This window comes from Hibiscus syriacus, unplaced genomic scaffold (assembly GCF_006381635.1).
Source record: "Hibiscus syriacus cultivar Baekdansim isolate YM2019G1 unplaced genomic scaffold, ASM638163v2 tig00112285_pilon, whole genome shotgun sequence".
NCBI lineage: Eukaryota > Viridiplantae > Streptophyta > Magnoliopsida > Malvales > Malvaceae > Hibiscus > Hibiscus syriacus.
This window is the reverse complement of record NW_024063293.1, coordinates 1,208,251-1,229,056: the sequence shown is the minus strand read 5'-3', so window position 1 is coordinate 1,229,056 and position 20,806 is coordinate 1,208,251. Positions and strand designations below refer to the sequence as shown.

At 36.1% G+C, this 20,806-nt stretch overlaps 3 protein-coding genes across 3 annotated transcripts; 2 read left to right on the top strand and 1 right to left on the bottom strand.

Annotated features, from left to right (window-relative positions):
- The first annotated feature begins 90 nt into the window (after positions 1-90).
- Positions 91-1,559, top strand: LOC120177279 (probably inactive leucine-rich repeat receptor-like protein kinase At5g48380). Its single transcript, XM_039183486.1, has 3 exons — positions 91-121; positions 370-386; positions 749-1,559. The coding sequence occupies exons 1-3, from the start codon at positions 91-93 to the stop codon at positions 1,379-1,381; spliced, it is 681 nt and encodes a 226-aa protein (XP_039039417.1). The 3' UTR covers positions 1,382-1,559.
- A 1,733-nt stretch (positions 1,560-3,292) lies between these two features.
- Positions 3,293-5,844, top strand: LOC120177212 (acyl-coenzyme A thioesterase 9, mitochondrial-like). Its single transcript, XM_039183433.1, has 5 exons — positions 3,293-3,746; positions 3,848-4,025; positions 4,416-4,882; positions 5,331-5,459; positions 5,589-5,844. The coding sequence occupies exons 1-5, from the start codon at positions 3,363-3,365 to the stop codon at positions 5,736-5,738; spliced, it is 1,308 nt and encodes a 435-aa protein (XP_039039364.1). The 5' UTR covers positions 3,293-3,362; the 3' UTR covers positions 5,739-5,844.
- A 223-nt stretch (positions 5,845-6,067) lies between these two features.
- On the bottom strand, positions 6,068-10,256 carry LOC120177350 (formin-like protein 1). Its single transcript, XM_039183530.1, has 4 exons — positions 8,202-10,256; positions 7,870-8,069; positions 7,308-7,552; positions 6,068-7,068 (listed from the first exon to the last, which is right to left on the bottom strand). The coding sequence occupies exons 1-4, from the start codon at positions 10,217-10,219 to the stop codon at positions 6,229-6,231; spliced, it is 3,303 nt and encodes a 1,100-aa protein (XP_039039461.1). The 5' UTR covers positions 10,220-10,256; the 3' UTR covers positions 6,068-6,228.
- Positions 10,257-20,806: the final 10,550 nt, after the last annotated feature.

Sequence of the window (20,806 nt, the reverse complement as noted above, 5' to 3'; positions counted from 1 at the left end):
AGTTATTCAAGAAAGCTCCAAGATTCTCAATTATAATAACGTCAAAACACACAGACTCGTTTGTTTAGGAAATAAGGCGCTACAAATGCTATGACACGACAAGTCGGCTTTAAACTTTCTTGTAAACAATCTAAGTGCAATGCTTTTTCATTCCATAAAAACCTCTATTTATCTTTGTACAGACGACGTACTGGAAGAACCCTAATTGGTTACACCAGCTAACATTTGAAATTATCTAACAATATTTGTTATTATCTATTAACTAAGAGCTAACAATATTTGAAATTGTTTGAAATTATACTTTTTTTATAAACAATCTAAGTGCACTGCTTTTTCATTATATAGACACCTCTATTTATTTTTTTGCAGACGATATTCTTAAACAGGTAACACCTGTGTTTTAGTTTTTATTTAATCTCAGTATCAAGCATTCAATGAAAAACCAACGTATTATCAAATGACAAAGGAAGAATAAGAACACAAAATCATAATAGAAAAAGAATTATTCTATAGATTTTCTATTCTAAAATTTGTATGGCTGTTTTGTAGACCCCTTAATGGGATTGGACCAATAGACGGGCACCAAATTGAAAATTTATCCAAAAACGGAGGGCCTTTTCAACAATTATTTTTTAACTCTCTGTACAATTTTCAGTTTCACTATGCCTTTTTCCTTTTTATTTATGGGAAAATATTAGGCAAAAAATATCTTTCAACGGAAAGCAAGTCAAGCAAAGAGCACTAAAAGCTTGAGAAAGGATTTGCATGGCTTCATCACAATTGCAATCCTCGTATACTTCATCGAAATATAAGTTCTAAGTGTATCTTACTGGATGCAGATTTTGAGCCCAAAATATCCGATTTTGGTCTTGCTAGGCTGATGAACCCAATTGATACACATTTGAGCACCTTTGTGAATGGTGAATTTGGAGATTTAGCTTACGTTGCCCCTGAATATGGCAGAACGCTAGTGGCCACTCCAAAAGGAGATGTCTACAGCTTTGGAGTTATCCTTCTTGAGTTGGTGACTGGTGAAAAACCTACCCATGTATCCAAAGCTCCTGAGAGCTTCAAGGGAAGTCTGGTTGAATGGATTACACAGCTATCAAATGATGGAAAACTTCACGATGCTATTGAAACAACCTTGGTTGGCAAGGATGTTGATAATGAACTTTTCCAATTTCTTAAACTTGCATGTAACTGTGTATTGCCACCTCCCAAGGAGAGGCCTACCATGTTTGAAGTATACCAGCTTTTAAGAGCTATTGGGGAGCGATACCATTTTACTGCCGAGGATGAAATTTTGATGCCTTCAGACACCGGTGATGTTGATTATTTAGAAGAACTTATTGTTGCTCGAGATGTCAATGAGAGTCAGTGAAGCCATATGGGATATGGTGAGTATTGTATCTTAGCTTAGTGCATCCATAACTTTGTTCTTGTGCATGTTTAAATAAAGGTTGAAGTTACATGTATGATGCTTTACTTACTATTTCAACTTTATGCATTCAGTACTCAGTGTAATTGTATCGGTTACATTTTTAAGCATCCAATTTAGGGCTTGGGTGTCTTTTATTTAATAGTAGAATCCTTCACTAGTGTCCTGGAGGAAAAGCTTTAGATTGTTAGTATCTTAGGTTATCTTTCCAGGCTTTCTCCCTCAACGATCATGTATGTAGAATTATTAATTTCACACCGATTGAAGCTTCACGTGATGCAAGTATGATCACTTTATAATTGTGGGATTTGTTTTCCTTATAGATTAATGTGATAATCGTCGAATGATAATATGAACGGCGAATGATTGATGTATGTAACATAAACTAGACATCATATATATAGTTGTGAGGGTTCAAGTCTTTTCTGTGTTTTTGATTGATGAAATGTGTAATTCACTGCTGTTTACTGTTTGCACTTCTGGATTATGAAACTTAATTTGGCATACGATACTAACAGTAGAACTCTCGCTTGCACAGATGATGAAGAATCATTGTGCACCCGCATAAATGCTAGCACGCTTCAATCGAATAACTACGAAAAAAGACATCTAGATCCATGCTGTATTCTTTATGCTGGATTTTGCAGCCTAACTTCCTACTTTCATTTACTAGAATTTATGTCGAGAAACTGGACCTATTTTAACTTTCTGGTCTGGGATTTATGTCAATTAGGCATCCATGTGACGTCGAGGTGGCATGTTCCATCGAGTGTCATTGATGCTTGATGAAATGGAAGGGGAGTTGGAGCATTTTTCAAGGGTCACAATCCAAAAAACAGAGTTTTAAAGTTGTCTGATTATTGCTTAAGGGTTGCAAATGATGTGTGTGTGGCATATTTTGCTTAGTAGTACTCGTTAATTTCAGCATCTTTCAAGACTTTTTTTGGTATTTTTCCTTCATTTAGTGGAGAGCTGTAATGCATATGTGGAAGTTGTTGATGTTAAACAGGCAACATAAGTCCCTGAAATGATGTTTGATGAACCATTGTTGAATCTCACATTTGCAGACATCTTGTCTGCAACTTCAAATCTCAATATAGGAAGGGAAATTCGGGAATGCTTGTAGAGGATTTATGCCTGGTGGAATCCATGTAGCTGTCGAAGTCTTGGTTCATGGATCTACATTGATCGACCATGAATGAGCTGGAGTATCTTGGTACAATCAAACACCCGAATCTTGTCCCATTAATTGGATATTGCTTGGCAAAGGAGTTGTTACATGACATGCCACTTGATGAAGAAGACAACAGTGAGCTATCAGCATTAACACCTGAAGATTTCAGCGCAAAATAGCCCTCGGCATTGCACGAGCGCTGCCATTTCTTCACCATGGCTACTCACCTCCATTAATCCATAAAGATGTTAAACAGTGTTTATCTTGATTTTAATTTGGAGCCTAGATTGATAAGATTATCTTAATAATTTAAATTGTTATTCATGATTTAATACTTTAATAATAAATTAAAATTAAAATTTAGAACTAAATTGATTAAATTTATAAAATTTGAAGCAGAGAAAAAAGACGAGTTTGAAGCATATAAATAGTTAGATGATTATTTTGTAACTTTTAATAGTCGAAAGACTCAACAAAACAACATCCTATAATCGAGCGACCATTTATTTACTTTATCAGATATTTTATTAATTACGAAACTTATATTTATTGCATAATTTAGGGATTCATTTGCAATTTTAAAAACCTTGGAGATCAATGTAAAAGAGGATCACAGTTAGAGGGCATATGATACAAATAACTCTAAAAGGAACAACTACCCCAACCCTGAAATGGAAATTTCTTGGAACCGTCAAAATTATCAGCAAACTTTGTGCAGGAATCACCTGAAAAAACATCCCAAATTTCCCCATGGATTTCAATTGCGCATCCCCTAAAACGATCCCAGTTTTTTCGACCTTTTCCTCTCCCTTCGACAGTTCTCCTCCAGATTCCACATCGACCGGGAACAGAAAGCCCATTAGCCTGTGGCCCGGAATGTACCATTCGCCGGTGACCGATGCTTTATGGGAAGCAAGGTCCAAAATATTCGAGCGACTCCTTGACCCTCCAAAAGACGCGCCCCCACAGAGCGAGTTACTCACAAGAACTCCGTCTCAAAGCAGGACCAGCATCTTTTATAACTTGTCGTCGGATTATATCTTGAGAGAACAGTATAGGGATCCCTGGAATGAAGTTAGAATCGGGAAATTGCTTGAAGACCTTGATGCTTTAGCTGGGACTATCTCTGTCAAGGTTTCTTTTAACAAAATTCGTTTTTTTTTTGCATGAGAAAATCTGGTTTTTAGACCCTTTTTGGATGGTTATAGTTTGTGTTTTTTTGTTTTTGAAATTAGCATTGTTCAGATGATGATAGCACAACAAGGCCTCTCTTGCTGGTTACAGCTGCTGTTGACAAGATTGTTTTGAAGAAGGCTATTAGTGTTGACATTGATCTGAAAATTGTTGGTTCTGTCATATGGGTTGGGACATCATCAATTGAGATTCAACTAGAAGTCATTCAATCCAAAAATGGTGCTTTCTGGAATCTGTGATTTGCGTTGTTCACTTCATTATTCTTTTTCTATGAATTTTTATGGAATCCATTTTTATTTCTGGTTCATTTACACACTGCACAATTAGGAGAAGCATGCTGTTCTTTGTTGTTTTACACAATTTCATCTGTTCGAGCACAGAAGTATCATCTATCTTCTCTTGTGGTGATTTTTTTTTTTACTTGAGTGAGACTTTGCCTATACTTAGATGCTACTTTGAACTGACAATATTTGATAGTGTCGAGACTTACACAGATGGCTGCTAGAAATGTGATTCTGTTGACACTTCTTTATATCATTTATGAATATTTCAGATTGAAGTTTGGCCATGTTGATATGGACTTTGATCGGATAATGTTATTTCATGCAGAAAACTCAGATGTTTCTGATTCAGTGGCTCTAACAGCTAACTTCATCTTTGTGGCCCGGGACTCCAAGACCGGGAAAGCTGCTGTTGTTAACCGGCTTTCACCAGAAACTGAATGCGAGAAGTTTCTTTTTGAAGAAGCTGAAGCTAGAAGCAAATTGAGAAAAAAGAAAAGAGTAGGTAGAAGAGAATTTGACAATGAGGAGATAAAGAGACTGGAAGTGCTTTTGGCTGAGGGCCGAATCTTCTGTGATATGCCTGCACTAGCAGATAGAGACAGCATTCTTTTAAAGGATACCCGCCTTGAGAATGCTTTGATCTGCCAACCACAGCAGAGGAACATCCATGGTCGAATTTTTGGAGGTTTCTTAATGCATCGAGCCTTTGAGTTAGCTTTCTCAACAGCCTATGCCTTCGCTGGATTAGTGCCTTGCTTTTTAGAAGTTGATCATGTTGATTTCTTAAGGCCTGTAAGTACCTTTCTACTTTCTATTGAGCTTTTAGCATTAATTTAATTGTGTCTCAGATAGAGAGAGATCGAGATCCTGAACCATTTATGGAAGGGCCGAATAGCTGAACATGTCTATGCAAAACAATAATCATGACTCGTTTCTTCTTCTTTGCCTTCCATGCTAGGTGTTATTCAATATTGTTTGAAGTTGCCGCAATCTTTTCTTCCCCTATTTTTGCCCATCAAACATTATTTCAAGCATGTCCTCATAAAATGCAAGACGAGAATAAATTTTCAGATTCAATATCAAATGTCTTTCCAGCATCTTTGGCTTGCATTTGTGCAACAAATTAGGTCAGCTTTAGTTCATTAACTGTCAACTCTATATGAAAGATATAGAATTGCTATCCGTTCATCTTTCAGGGAACTTTTATAACTTGAGCAAAGAATACTTGCGTCTCGAGCAGGTTGATGTAGGGGACTTCCTTCGACTGACGTCATGCGTTCTGTACACTGAACTCGAGAATCTAGATCAACCTTCTATTAACGTCGAAGTTGTTGCTCATGTTACGAGGCCTGAGATTAGATCTAGTGAGGTAAAACCCTTCCGAATGCACTATTATAGAACAAAGGGCTTCTACGTGCTTGATCCTGTGTTTACTACTTTCAATGATTAGATGGTTACTTACATGTTATCTCTTTTCGTAAATGTATCCATGAAGCAGGTATCAAATACATTTCATTTCTCATTCACTGTCCGGCCAGAGGCAAAGGCCGAGAAGAACGGATTTAGGATTCGAAAAGTAGTTCCTGCAACGGAGGAAGAAGCACGTCGTATTCTAGAACGCATGGATGCTGACATGCTGAGACAATAAAATCAGTGAAGCAAAGGCGGTCAACACTACTTTCTGATATAAGCAATATTATGGTATTAGTCTAATGTTAAAAAAAGTATTTGAAATAAATTATTGTGGCCTGCTATAAATTTGCAGGCACGAATCTGATGAGTGTGGCATTCTCATTGAGTCATATTATTATTACATGAAGTACACCAAAATTCTCAACTACGACGCCTCTTTACGTGAAATTCAGTTCAGAGTTTAATACATAGCTTTACTTACAAGACATCAAAGACTACCTTATTCTTTTTTTCCAAGAAAATTCCTCTAGTGTATTATATCATTATCATATATATGAACAAAACTGTTCCAAAATTATTGTACATGGATGTATACAGATATAAAAATAAGAATATAAATAAGTAAATTACAGCGACCATGTATTGCAGACCAGGCCATACAAGCTTCAATCAAAATCCAAACAACCCAGTTTTGGCAGCTTCAATTTTACAGCTTCAGCAAACGACTAAGGTGATGCAGGCTCATCATCGGAACCAGAACCATACTGTGATCTCCTCTGACAAAAAGCTTGGGACATCATTGGATTCACCGAAACTGGAAACACTGGTTGCATCATTGGATTCACTGGAACTGGGAATTTATGGGCAGAACTAACAATGGTTCGTTCATTTATCATCCCAACTTCCTTGCAGACTCGTTCGAGAACTGTAAGGAAATCCCTCACCACCATAAAGATCCTAAATGGATGGGCTTCTTCCTTTGTAGAGTTCCCATGGAAGTATTCAGTGATCTCCTTTACTAGCGATAGTGCCACGCTTTCATGGGCTCGAACCCTTATAATCTCTTCCTCCGCCATTTTCATAAACCTGTTCATCGATTCTGAAAATCTCACTTTGCTCTCGCCTGACCCCATTGTTTCATTTAATCTTAAAGCATCGCTGATGTTCTCGATGCCTCTAGAAAGCTTCAAGACATCACTGCTAAGTACCTCGGAATCCATTGCAGCAGCTTTCTTCACATTGGTGAGCTCTGAACTGAGACTAGAAACAACTTGTAAACCGAGCTTCCGACACCGAGCATCTTCATTTGAAGTAGAGTTTTCTGTTTGGTCATTAGCATTCGAAAGACGAGCACCCTCGGTTCTTATGATTTCATGTACAACAAAATGCAAGAGTGTGGTCTTCCCATCCGCACCCTTGACATCAACAAGCTTAAGGAGTGTATCAAGTTTGAAGGCATGGGCATCACCACGGTTTGTCCCAACGTTCATGCGGTTCCCAGTTTTGAGCACAGCCTCTAGAAGTTTCAAAAACATCATACTGGTTCTCAATTCCTCGCAAGCAGCCTGTGTAAATGAAAAACAATTGAGATACAGCTTAAGATAATTGATGATGAACAAGTTTCGTGAATAGTCAGAAAGATAGCAGTAATGTTAGGTGCAGAAAATTTCTAAACCACAATAAAGGATATGTTATTGAATAAGTATTCACATTTTAATACGGTAAGAAACAACCAACCAACGAAAGCAAGAGAAAGAAAGCAAGGAAATTTGAAAGCCAGACAGATGGAGTTATATTAAATTACCTCTAGAGTTTCGAAAGACTTTTTAAGGTATTCAACTTCAGTCTCGAAGTTAGCTATGTAGAGCATTGCATCCACCCTTTTAAATGCAAAAGGTATATCAAGAACTGTTTTTAAAAATTTCTCTGCAGGGCCAAGTTTGACTGGTGAATCATCTTTGTACTCCTTCAATTTACGTTCTTCTTCCTTTGTTGGAGCCATTTTCAATAAACTTTCAAGAAGTTCAGTGCCAAGTGTATCTGCATTGCCTGTATCATAGTAGATGTGGATTTCAGTGCCCATGCATGAAAACTCCAAAGATAGGAAACCATATGACTGGTCATGGCAAGGATATTAAAGCTCAACTGATATCAATTGTAGGCAAGGCAAATTCAAGGAACAAAACCACTAAGTTCAGTGACAACTTCAGCAGAAAACGTTCATTAAGTAAAGCTCAAGGAACATAAGTACAAATAAATATGATCATCACCATATCCAGCAGCTTAATGACCTTTGTGCAAGCTATTGACATCTTAAGTCTTTAAGATCTACAAAACTTGAACCACAATTGCAACAATTTTATTACCTTCTAAAAGGGCTTCACAAACTTCTTCGACAGTCACATTGAGTGCCCTTAACAAAATAGCTATGTTTTGCGCCTTTTTGGGATCCAGCACTCTGTTATCTTGGTTTGATGATGGAAGAACAAATCGTGGAGTTGCTTGGGTTGGTTTTGAATTCGGTGTCTTTGCGACAAATAGTGTTTCGATCATCTCCTCATTCAACCTGCAGAAGCCAAACTCTTACAAATTATTCAAGAAAGAAGTAGAATCACACGAAAAAGCTTAACTCAACTCGATCTGAAAGAACTAAATAAAATCTCCAAAGTATGCAGATAAGTAGAGGTTGAAATCATACTTAAATGAGCTTGATCTGAGGTGATCCCACACCATTTCGCGATCTGAGCTGGCTCGTACTTTATCCCAGTGTAAAGGCTTTAACTTGGGTTTTGAAGCTTCCTCCGCCTCCCCTTCCTCAACTGCCTCAGACTCGGACCTCGTAGGCAACTCGTCTTGAGGAATACTAATTGGGTTTTGCATCATAAACGGCATCGAAGGAGGTGTAAGAGGAGGCGGTCTGGATGTCTGTTTAGTAAAAGATACAGATGAAAGTGGTTTCTCCCAGAGACGTCGTTGCTTTGGAGGAGGAGGTGGCGGCGGCGGAGGTGGTGGTGGAGTCAACATAGGCTTCTCTGAAGCTCCGGTAACTCTTACAGGAGATGCATCAGGACTGTTCTCCAGATCTCTTCCTCGTGATGAAGAAGCTGAAGATGAAAACGAAGAACTCCTATTGTAATCCCAAAAGGCAACCACCAATGGCGACTTCTCTGATCTATTCTCGAAAACTTCGTCAGATGATGATGAAGCCGATGATAGTAGAGGAGACCGCTCATTCTCATCCAACGCTCTTTTTGGTGATGCAGAGGCTGATGACAGTGAAGGAGACCGAACAATTGGATTCAAATCGTTAACCATTCTCTCAGGTGAAGTAGAAGCCGAACCAACTGATGGCGACCGGGTTTGGTTTCGACCCAGATCATTAACCGGTGATTCTTTGGCCGGTGAACTACTAGCAGCTGAAGCTGAAACTAATGAGCTCCCCATGTTTCGAACCAAATGCTTGAAATTTCTAATAGATGCATCTAGTTTCTCTATCAACGCTCTATTTGGAGAAGTAGTAGGTGAAGACAGCGAAGGTGACCCAGTGTTCCGATCGGAAACAACATATGAATCTGGGTTTTGGATGAACATCGGAGACAGCGAGGGAGATTGGATGTTTCGATGATTTGATTCTTCCATGTTCGGTGATGTTGAAGTTAAAGACAGCGAGGGAGATCGTACATTTCCATTGGAAGCATCGGAAACTCGTGGCGAATCAGCTGAAACCCTCGCCGGAGCTAAAGAATGTTGAACGTGAACGAGTTCAGGAGATTTCGGGTTGGATCTTACTGGAATCGCACTAACCGGGGGAGATATACTGAGTGATTTAGACCTCGCGGGTGAACTTGAACTCGAACTCGAAGATGAACTCGAGGAAGTACTACTAGACTCGATGCTTTTCACAGCAATTGCCGCAAATGCTCTTCTTGATCTGGATCCATTCACACTAGGACTATCTCGACCGCCGGAAGATCCTCTCGGTGAATAAAAATTCTCCTCTTCGTCTTCTTCAGTAACAGACTGAACTTCACCGGCACGGAAGTTCCGACCGGTGCTCTGTCGAGACAACGGCTGGAGCTCCGGGGAGTCCATTTTTCTCGGATCAAATCTAGCATTAGCCGGCGAATTATTGGAACCACCACCATCGACTCCGCCTCGCGCATTCACCAACGTACCCAAATAAAGCAATTCGGAACTGGTGGTGGAAGTTGTCCTCAGCTTACCAGCAAGAACATTGTTAGGGTACAATCTACTACTATTATTGGCTGTCAAGGTCTTGTTATCATCAACAGAGCCACGTTTCTGCTTGCGGCGGTGTCGGTAGTAGAAGAAGAGGAGCAAGGCAGCAACGAGAGAGGCGGCAACGACGGCGAGGATGATGATGATGTGAGAGTTGTGGTTGGGAGAAGAAGCGTGGGGGAGAGTGAGGGAGGAAATGTTGGCGGGGAAAGAAGCGAAAGCGGAAGGGGAAGGAGGAGGAGGAGGAGAGGAAGGGAAAGAAGGGAAGAAAGGAGAGTCTGAAGGAGGAGAAGTGGAAGAAGAAGAAGAGAAAGGGTATTTGGAAGAAGGAGGGGAAGGAGATGGGGGTAGAGGGGTGGTGGTGGATCCGACGGGGACGAAGGGTTGATGGAGGATCCTACGGCTGTGAATGTGAAGCGATTGACATGTCAGAAACAACAAGGAGAAGAAGAAGAAGAAGAAGGGGGAGGGAAGCATTGTGAGATTTGCAGGGGATGAGATTTGCTGTGGGGACTAATATTTTTCTTTTGTTTTTGTGAGAGAGGAAAAGGGGAGGAGCACCATCATTTTCGGCTGGCGGTGTAGTGATGCAGGTGAGTTGAGTTGAGTTTTGAGTGAATCACTGAGTTGGGCTGCTTTCATTGGACTTCACTTTTTTATTATTAATATTTATATTATTGTACGGCTCTAGTGTAAGTGTAGAGTTAAATAGAGTGTTTGTTAGAGGTAAGAGACAGTGTTGGACTTAAAAAAATGGCTTTCATATAACGTTTAATATTACTCCCACTTGTTTCTCAACAAAACGTTAAACGTCATTAGAAAATTAACACTTATTTCACAAAAAAGGGAGGAGGAGTGAGGATTTTTTTTATAAAGAGTAATGCCTATTTCAAAAATAATTAAAAAAATATGTATTTTTAATTTTAGAAAGGGGAGGAAGCGTCAAGTGAAAACTTTTTAACCATTTATTCTAGAGTATTGATTTAAAAGTATCAGTAAAGTCATTCTATGATGACTGGTGTCCCTATGATGAGAGGTGTCAAATGACACCTTAAAATATTTTGAAAAAAAGTTTATTTTTATAAAGTTAATATAAAAATAATTTTTAAATAAATTAATATACTTTTTAAATTGAATTTAACAAAACTATAATTGTCTTTTAACACGTTGCTTTTTGTTTGGTTTTTCTCTTTGTTTTTTAAAATTTTGTTTCTATGACGGATCTGGTTTGGGGGTGGAGGTTTTTGAAGCGGAGGATGAATCGAAAAGCAAGAAACTTTCATATGAGCTAAACTTTCAGTCTATGAGATCTACTCTAGCGAATGTTTGGCATCCGGTCAGGATATTACAATATCGAATCCGGGCGATAGTAGGTTCTTATTTCGCCTTTTTCCGGTGGTAAATGCAGATAGAATTGAGATTGGTGGTTCATGAAATTTTAATTCTCCACTTGTTAATTCTTCACATGTTAAAAGATGGGGAAGACCCAAAGACGATTCCTCTAACCCATGTCAGTTATTTGGTGCTAGTCCACTATATTCCTTTGAGTTTCATGACGAACAACACAACAAATAGGCTCGATAATTTTCTTGGTTATTTTTTGGAGTATAATTTCAATGTAACTACGCTTGGTTATAAGAGAATAATGAAAAGTCGATCTTATTTTGTTTCATATGTGGTAAGTTGGGTCACGGGGAGAGCTCTTGTCATGTCAGGGCTCGACATGGTGGAAAAGAACTTCCTTTGGCTTGGGATCTTTCTATTAGAGTGCCACCGAGAAGGGCAACACCATCGGGTAGTGTTTAGTTGCGTGAGGATTCTAATCATGGAAACTCTGTTGTTCGAGATTCCCCCAACGTAAAATACGGAATCTGACCAATTAAGATAAATTTTACTCTTATTTTGGTGAAGAATTTTGCTCCTATTTCCACTCAATCAAAGAATCCTAAGACTATTTAATGTGTTTCACATATTATGGGCAAGAAGACTTGTCATAACGTCTCCTCGGGGGAATATGTTAGACTTAAAACAAATTTAGTTCGGGATGGTGAATATGATTTGAAAAACACATTGATTTTGGAGTCGCCACCAACCTTTAAGTTAGGTAGGTTGGAAAACTTAAATGAAAAAAAGGTCTGCATTTTACCAAAGATTCATATTTTAAAGGTTCGGGAGTCGATTATGTGTGGGGAAGGGTGAGCACCCCCACAACGCCCAAATTTTGGTACCTAAACGATCATATGGTGTTTAAATATTGGGGATTGCAAACTCAAAAATATATTTAAATTATGATCCTTTTAATTATTCGAATTTATTAAAAAATGTCAATTTTAGGGTAACTAATGATCTTTTGTGTGAACAATCTTCGGGAATGCACTTCTTTGTAGTTAGGAGACTTTCACATAGATTCTCCTCACAAAAGACATTATTTTGAACTTTTCTCAAATATAAAATAAAATAAAACAAAATAAAAGTGAAAAGAGTTTAAAATAATCAAAATAAATAAACGTGGAACAAAGAGAATTATCGAATACAAAATAAACAATTATACGAAAAATCCTCGAAAAGACCTTCACTTTAGTTGGGAGATATATTCGTATGTAGATTTCCCTCAAATTGAAACTTTTTCATTTTCGTATATACATGAAATTATAACGGCCGATAAAACACAATTACAAAATTGGACTAAAATGCACATTTACAAACATGACAGACTAAAATACAAAAAAAAAAATAGACATGCTTAGTAAAATAAAGGATTAAATAGAAAAAACATAAATTTACATGACTAAAACAACAAAAATAGAAACTTAAAGGATTAAAAGAATAAAAAATAGAAAGTTAAGGGACTAAAATAAAATAACCAAAATATGGAGGATTAAATAATAATTAAACCATATGTAACACAGTGACCAAAATAAAAGATACATAAATATCATGGCCAAATTCGAACATTCACAAAAAATACACAAAACACAAAATCATTGACTAAAATGAAATAATTACAAATATTGCAACCAAAGTCAAACATTTATAGAAATAACAAAATAAGTAAAAACAAGACTAAAATACAAGTATTGCAACATTAGTGCTCGAAATAAAATGAAATAGAACTTCATTAAATGGCTACAACATGATATTACAAAGCATAGGGGACCTAAAACGTAATTTTCCCCATTATAAATTAAAACAAACGGCGGGGTTACAAAATAGGGGACTAAACAAGCGATTTCCCCCTAAAATCTCAAAAACATAGAAAAGGGGTGCTCCAAAACGGCACTGTTTTGCGTATAATATATATAATATCCTAGGAAAAAAAACGGCCACCCACCTCATTTACATACTTTCACAATGAGAGAAGAAAGATAGAGAATTAAAATTCTCTCAAATCTCTCATCGGAAGACAGAAGAAACAACGGTCACCGGCAGAGCCCACAACGGCTCACGATGGCTGAAGAAACCCCCCCCCCAAATGATCCCCTCCTTACCCTAGACTCGAAACCCAGCAACTTTTAGCCTAAAATCACCCCAAATCCCTAGATCTAAGGGTTTACCTCACAGAAAAACAAGTTTCCAGCAACCCGTGGGCTTCCCGACATTACTCCGAACAAGGTAAATGTCCTCTTTACTCTCGGTTACTCACTGGTTTTCTTCATGTGTGATTGGTTATTTTTTCGGGTTTGGTTTTTCCTTTCGTTGTTTTTTCTCTCCGTTTCTTTCTTTTCATTTTTTTCGACCCTTTCCCGAATATCTCTCCATCTATATTTCTCTTTCTATCCCCGAAACTTGTTCTCTGAATCCCTTTCTCTGATATTTCTCCTCCTCCTTTTATTGATCTCTTTTTTCATGCATGTGTTGATATCATCATAATAAATCCCCTCAGGATTTCCCTTTTAATTTCTTTTTCATTGTTTATTTGGGTTTGTTGATGGATTTGAATGATTTGTGGCAAGAAATCGATCAATGTTCGATGGATGGGTGATGCTCGGTCAGTGTTTGTGCAGGGGAATAGTCGGCGACGACGGCAGTGTAGTTAGGGTAACAAACCCTAATTTACTAGTTTATCTAGCGGGCTTGGACCAGGTCGCCTTTGGGTTGGGTATATAGATTGGGGCTGCTGGGTTTGTGTCCTGGGTTGGCTGGGTTTTCTCCTTGTAATTGGGTCAGACCTTTGTTGGGCTTCGGGTTAAGCCTAGGTTGGGCCTTGTAATTTAGTGGCATGTAAAAAAATTTGTAAATATATTAATTAATAATAATAATAATAATAGTAATATAAAAAAGACCCAGACAAAAACGGGTGTCTACAAGACTATTTTGGGACAAGGGGTGTTGTAACACCCCCAACCCGTACCCGACCCGGATACGAGTCTGAGGTGTCACATTGACTTTTCAAACTTTGACTCTTGACAAAATTCAAAGAAAATTTAAAACTTTCATTAAAGTAAAAGCGGTTTAGTTACATAAATTGACCAGAATCAATCAGAGCATATTTAACTCAACCAATTAGTACATGCCAACTATATTTAAAATAACCAAAGTCATTTAAATCCTCTATTTTCTGATCTGAAATTATTTTTGTAAGGGAGATGCTGACGTGTCTTGCTCCTCTTAACCTTTCTTCTAGCTTTCCGGAACCTAGGTGTGAAACATTCACACGCTAATTCGATGACTTAGTGAGGCATAAATAAACTGATTATAATATATCATAACTAATTCCTATTATACACAATTTATGTAATCATGATAAACTATAAAATGGTTCCAAACATAAACGCATATATATATATATATACATATTGTTTCACAAAAAACATACACATATATCATCATATAATTCTGATAATATATTACCTAACACACAAAGCATATAAAGCGTATGTAATACATTTATCATTATCTCTTAATAGTCTTATTTTCGTTCTTTATCTTTTAGTCAGATGTCCTTGTACCTATTCTTCTTAACCAAGCTATATACACATCAACATCATATCACATATATCATTTCTCAACATAAAGATTACAAACAAAGCACATAATATCATACAAGATTCTTTTATATCATCTTCTTTATTAGCCCATGTACACATGTGAAAACTATAGATATGTGAGTCTATAGAGGTTGTGCACTAATGATGTCACCACAGCTCATATAAATGCACCGAAGTGGCACGTAGAATTGCACCTAAGTGCCGCGTAGAAATGCACCGAAGTTCCATATAAGATGTCCCTAAGGACCACGTAGAAAATTCCTTTAGATCCATATACATATTCCAAGGACCAAGTATGTGTCTCAAAAGACCTCATAGATGTTCCAAAGGATACATATATGTCCCAAAGGACCACGTAGACCCTCGACTCTTGGCATACCAACTATACCCCTAGCTCTCATGACACATAACATGGGCATTATCGTTTATGTCATTTCACATGTTCACATATTCATATTACCGAGGCACGTAGTCTCATAATTGTTTTGCACATAGCTCATTATCACATTTTCATAGAATCACATAGTTACATAGTTCACTTACACATAGATCATTTCCATATACTTCACATGTCACATATCTCATGTTCTTGTATTTAGATAACATATAATATTTCAAATAACATTACTCAAATTTATCATTTATTCACATAAATCAATTACTCATAGCATTTCCTATAGCATTTATTCACATAGAACATATACTTATAGTATTTCACATAGAATATATATTTTCATAGCACTGAAATCAAAACAGTGCATTAAAAATACTATTTAGCTAAAACCAAAACATAATACAAACCATTTGATTCAAAAACATTTATTCATGTATAGTATTTCATCTAAACCGTATAGTAATGTCATATACTCATATTATCGAATAAATTCAAATGAATATATATCTTATGTTCATTTCAATGCTTAAATCATTTAACACATAAGTTTTCCTTATGTCATTTATGTTACTTATCAATATAATCTTATTTTATCTCCTAGGTAAATGCTACCTAACTTATCTCATTTTCCATTTATACCAGTTTAATCTATTTGTTTAGTTAAATTTTACATATCTCCTATACCATAATTCTCTTTAAGTATACTTCTTCTCTATAACACTTATCTTATAGTTTGGCATCATCATTTATATTCAATTCCCTTCGCTAATATATTATTCTATAATCTAATCTTATTTAACTCATCACCCTTCTAATGTAGTCATATAAATCTATTATATTGATTCTTATTATTGATCACATTTACTAGGTAACATGTATGGTCACCTATCTTATAACCTATTTCACATTCCCATGTAATCATATAGATCAATCATATTAATTCCTATAACTTATCACACTACATGTATTCACACAAATCATTTAATACATACTACAATATATATCACATATACCCAAATCAAACATATGCATATGATCATACATTCATGCCTTCTAATATAGGAAGTAGACTTGTCGCAAGTCTTATTTCCATTAAACATCATAAACTAACTTGTATGCACTCACCTGGCCTCACTAGTCAATTCCAATATTTTACTTTCCCTTTGATCGATCATACTTGCCAATGATTCCGGAACTTGATTAGGCTCCGAATCTACGTAATTATACATTTTAAGACAATTATTAGATACCTACACCTTGTAATTTGATACTAGCAACTTAAACGAACTTAATAAACCCATATTCACATTTTTCCTTAGGGGTGCATCGATGTACTATAGGTGCATCGATACACAAAATAGCTTTGAATTCTCATACATCGATGCATCCCCTTAATGCATCGATGCATCCCCTTAATGCATCGATGCACCTTCAAAATTTGTCTTGGTGCATCGGTGCACACTCAAACTGCATCGATGCATTTCGGGCATTCGATGTTCTTCTTTTAGGAGTGTATCGGTACATATTGAATGTGTACCGATACATCATGCCCATAAATTATATTCAAGCCCGAAAATCATCAACTCTTCACTCAATTCTTCTATTTTAATCCCCTAACATGTCATTAAACTCAACTACCACTTTATAAACCAACTTATATCCATATAAGCTATCTTTATCTTTCATATCTCTTAATGATTCTTAAAATTAAGAAGCATTCCCAATTTTCCAAGTTATCCAAACTTTGATTTAACACTTATAACTTCTTATTCACGCCTATTACAAGTCAAATTCCATCTCCACATTCATTTATTAACTCTTTTTCAGAAATTTACTTTGAAACTCATTTTCTTTAATCTTGCGTAACTCCTTTATGTTTTGATTTTTAAGATAACTTAAACTTCCTTAAGCTTAGTTATTATCTAATGATCAAAACCCAACCTTTAATTCCACAAATAATCAAGAATTCATAAAACTCACCTTTTCTCTTGAAGCTCACGGCTGGAGAAGAAGAAGAAGAAAGAAAGAAAGCTCTGGAGAATTCTCTCCTTTCCCACATGTTTATTGCCCTTTAAAAAGGGAAATAAAATCTTTCCTGAGAAATGACCATAATACCCTTATTACTTCCAAACTTTGTTATTAAATCCAACACTAACATTTTTCATTAAAATCCTTAAACTTTTAATCTTTCTGAGATTGGTCACTAAATTACCAAAAATTCCATTTTGGTCATTGACCCGACTTTTGGGATGTTACAAATCTCCCCTCCTTAAGAAAATTCGTCCTCGAATTTTCACTGCATACCTTTATAATATCATGTCTTCTAATATTTTCATGTTGCTTCCCTTTCTTAATCTTTCCTGTTACAGCTAGCAAACTTACCTTTTTCCCCAAACTCAAATCTTCATATACATCCACATCTTTATAAGTCCATATAATATCATTTATTATATAGACAGTAACCCTAATCCTCATTCATCAATATTATGAATCAATTGATCTTCTTCATCATTCTCTATGTGCTTTGCACATAAATCAAGCTTTTGCTCATTTCTTAATTCTTGTCTGAATTACTATACACACAATCTTTTTATACAACCCTTACATATTTACTCAAAGAATAATCACCCGTTCTTGTTCTTCTAATAATTGAAAATCGTATCGTTTTAATATCAAACTTATAACTTATCTCTCAATATACCTCTTGTCATACTTGATCTTTTAAACTACATCTTTGACTTTTTCTTATCCCTTTATTCTTTTATTCCTTCAAAATCAAAATCTTTTTATACACATATTATATCTTTTTTTTAATATTCACATACTCTTTTCTTATAATTTATACTCATCTCTGATTACCGATCTTTATCACATCTTCATAACTTTGATAATCCACTTTACTTATATAGAACTTCATTCTTTACCATTTCTTGTACTTGTATTTCCTTCCTCAAATCCCCCTTTTTAAAACATACAAATACTTATTTCTTTGCCTACATCATATCTATATGATCAAAACCATATCCAAATCCACATCATACTTGATTAACTTAACTTTATCTTTTCTTCAAATCTTATAACTTTATTGTCCATACTATTACAATTAATCAGTAACAACTTTTAATTTAGGGCATAAGCCCAAATCAGACTACTCATATTCATCTTCTCAGTTGAAATTCAATCAGTGCAATTTACTCACTTATCCACCCACACTCTTATTCATATACATTACTATTCTCTTGTCTCTTTCATTACCTTACATTTCTGTGATCAAAATACATAATCATGTCTCAATTCACACCATAATTAGTTAATTTACCCTAACAACATTTTATAATCCTTCAACTTAATACACTTATCACCACATAATTATGTTAGTCACCACCAAATATTACAATCTAAAACATAAACCTTCATCAAACCATTAATATATATATTCCTTTCAACCAAAATTATCCCAGCGATAGTTTACTTAACTTATCAAATCCACATTTATTCTCATACTTTATGAAATTTCCATTGTTCCAACTCAACATTCTAACTTCCTTTATTTATAAACTGGTCACTAATGTACCCATTCTTAAACTCTTCTTATTAATCCTTAGCTTTACTCAAACATATGAATCCTCATCTTCTTCACTATGTCACATTATCATGACCAAAATATACAAATGTATCACAATCCTCCTCATCTTTGGTTGTCTTATCCTGATAACATCTTAAAATTTTATATTTCTATATATTTTCCATCATATAATCTGGTTAGCCAACGCTAACTCTTTCCATCTAAAATGCAACCCTTATTTTATCCACATTCTTGTTTATATATACGGTACTATTCCTTTATTTCAAACTCATAAACTCTGGATGTATATATCTTATATACTTGTCACTGATGCACTTATTCTCGAACTCTCTACAAATTCTAACCACATCCTTAGATCTTTTAACTTTCTTATGGTGACACTTGTTCACCATATTCTATCATATCTAGGATGTTGAAACATTTTAATATTTCGATATAACAAATTAAGTTAAATGGATTTTAAGATTTTCCAAATGATTTTCTAAGTATATTCAATATAACTATTCGAATATCAAAACATTACTCCAAATATTTCAAAAATCATTTTTGATCCTTACTTAAGTGTAAAATTAAGTTTTAATCATAAAACAATTTCAAAATAATTTTACAAAGTATTTCGAACCAATTCAAAGCCAAAAATTCCAGATTGCTCAGAGGGAACCGATTCCCCCCCATAGGAGGAACCGATTCCCCCCTGAATGGTTTAGCTCCGAGATTTCCAGAATGCTCGGAGGGAACCGATTCCCCCCAAGGGGGTACCGATTCCCCCATGTTCAAACGGTCGAAATATTTGAATTTTACACTTAGGGAACCGATTCCCTATGAGAGGGAACCGATTCCCCCCACGCTCCAAGCTGTTTTATTAAATGTTTTCACACTAAAACGGCTATAATATCTTCTCTAATTATCCCCAACGTTCAGAAGTGATCCAAGGTGTATTTAAGCAAGCTTAGAAGCCATTGATCAACAACAAGAAACATCAAGCAACTAGAATCAAGAGAGAATCAAAGAGAAAGCATCAAACCTCAAGTTTGAGCATTTCAAGCCCATTTTCATTCAATATTCATTTTGCTTTCAAGAACACTTTTTGTGCTCAATTGTATTCATCTTTGAGTGTTCTTTTCTTTGTTCTAGAATTGTGCAAACATCTTACCTTGTGAGGTTTTCTTGTAAGTTTGCAAATTTGTAATCTTCTCTTTGAGAAAAGAGTGTTCTCAAGAGTTGGGGTATACTCTTGAGGGAATTGTAAGGTTATCTCTTTGGCCTCAAAAGAAAGAACAAATTAGTGAATTTGTTGGAAAATCCTTAGTGTGGATAGCTAAGGTAGTGGACGTAGACTTTGTTTGAGAAAGTCGAACCACTGTAAATCGCTGTGCAATTGCTTTCAATTTTCTGCAAAAGCTTCCACAAAATTTTTATTGCCAATTCACCCCCCTCTTGGCCAATTTCTTCATTCGATTAACTCAACAATTGGCATCAGAGCCTAACTCATTTGAAGGTTTAATCGCCTCTTGAGTCGATTCGGGAAGAGTTACATCGATTACAAAGTCATCAATGGCCTCCACTTCAAACTTCGACTCCGGTCTCGATTCGATGCCCGTCAACAAGCCTCCTTTCTTCAATGGAGCTAACTACGCCTATTGGAAGAATAGAATGATGTACTTCATTCAAGCAAGTGACATGGGAGCATGGAATGCCGTAGAAGAAGGATACATTAAGCCTATCACTCATCCAAGGTTGTGGAGTGAAGGAGATACAAAAATGTTCCAGCTCAACTCCAAAGCCATCCATATTATCTTTTGTGCTCTTGGACCAGATGAATACGGAAGAGTTTCATCGTGTACAACCGCCAAAGAAATATGGGACAAACTTCAAGTCACACATGAAGGTACAGATGAGGTAAAGAAATCAAAAATTAGTATTCTAACGCATAGCTATGAAAATTTCAGGATGAAACCAAATGAAGACATCAAAGCTATGACGGATAGATTTTCAACGATTGTCAATGGTCTCAAATCATATGGAGAGATCATCTCAAATGAAAAGCTTGTGAGGAAGTTAGTCTACTCCCTCCCAAAATCATGGCAATCAAAGAA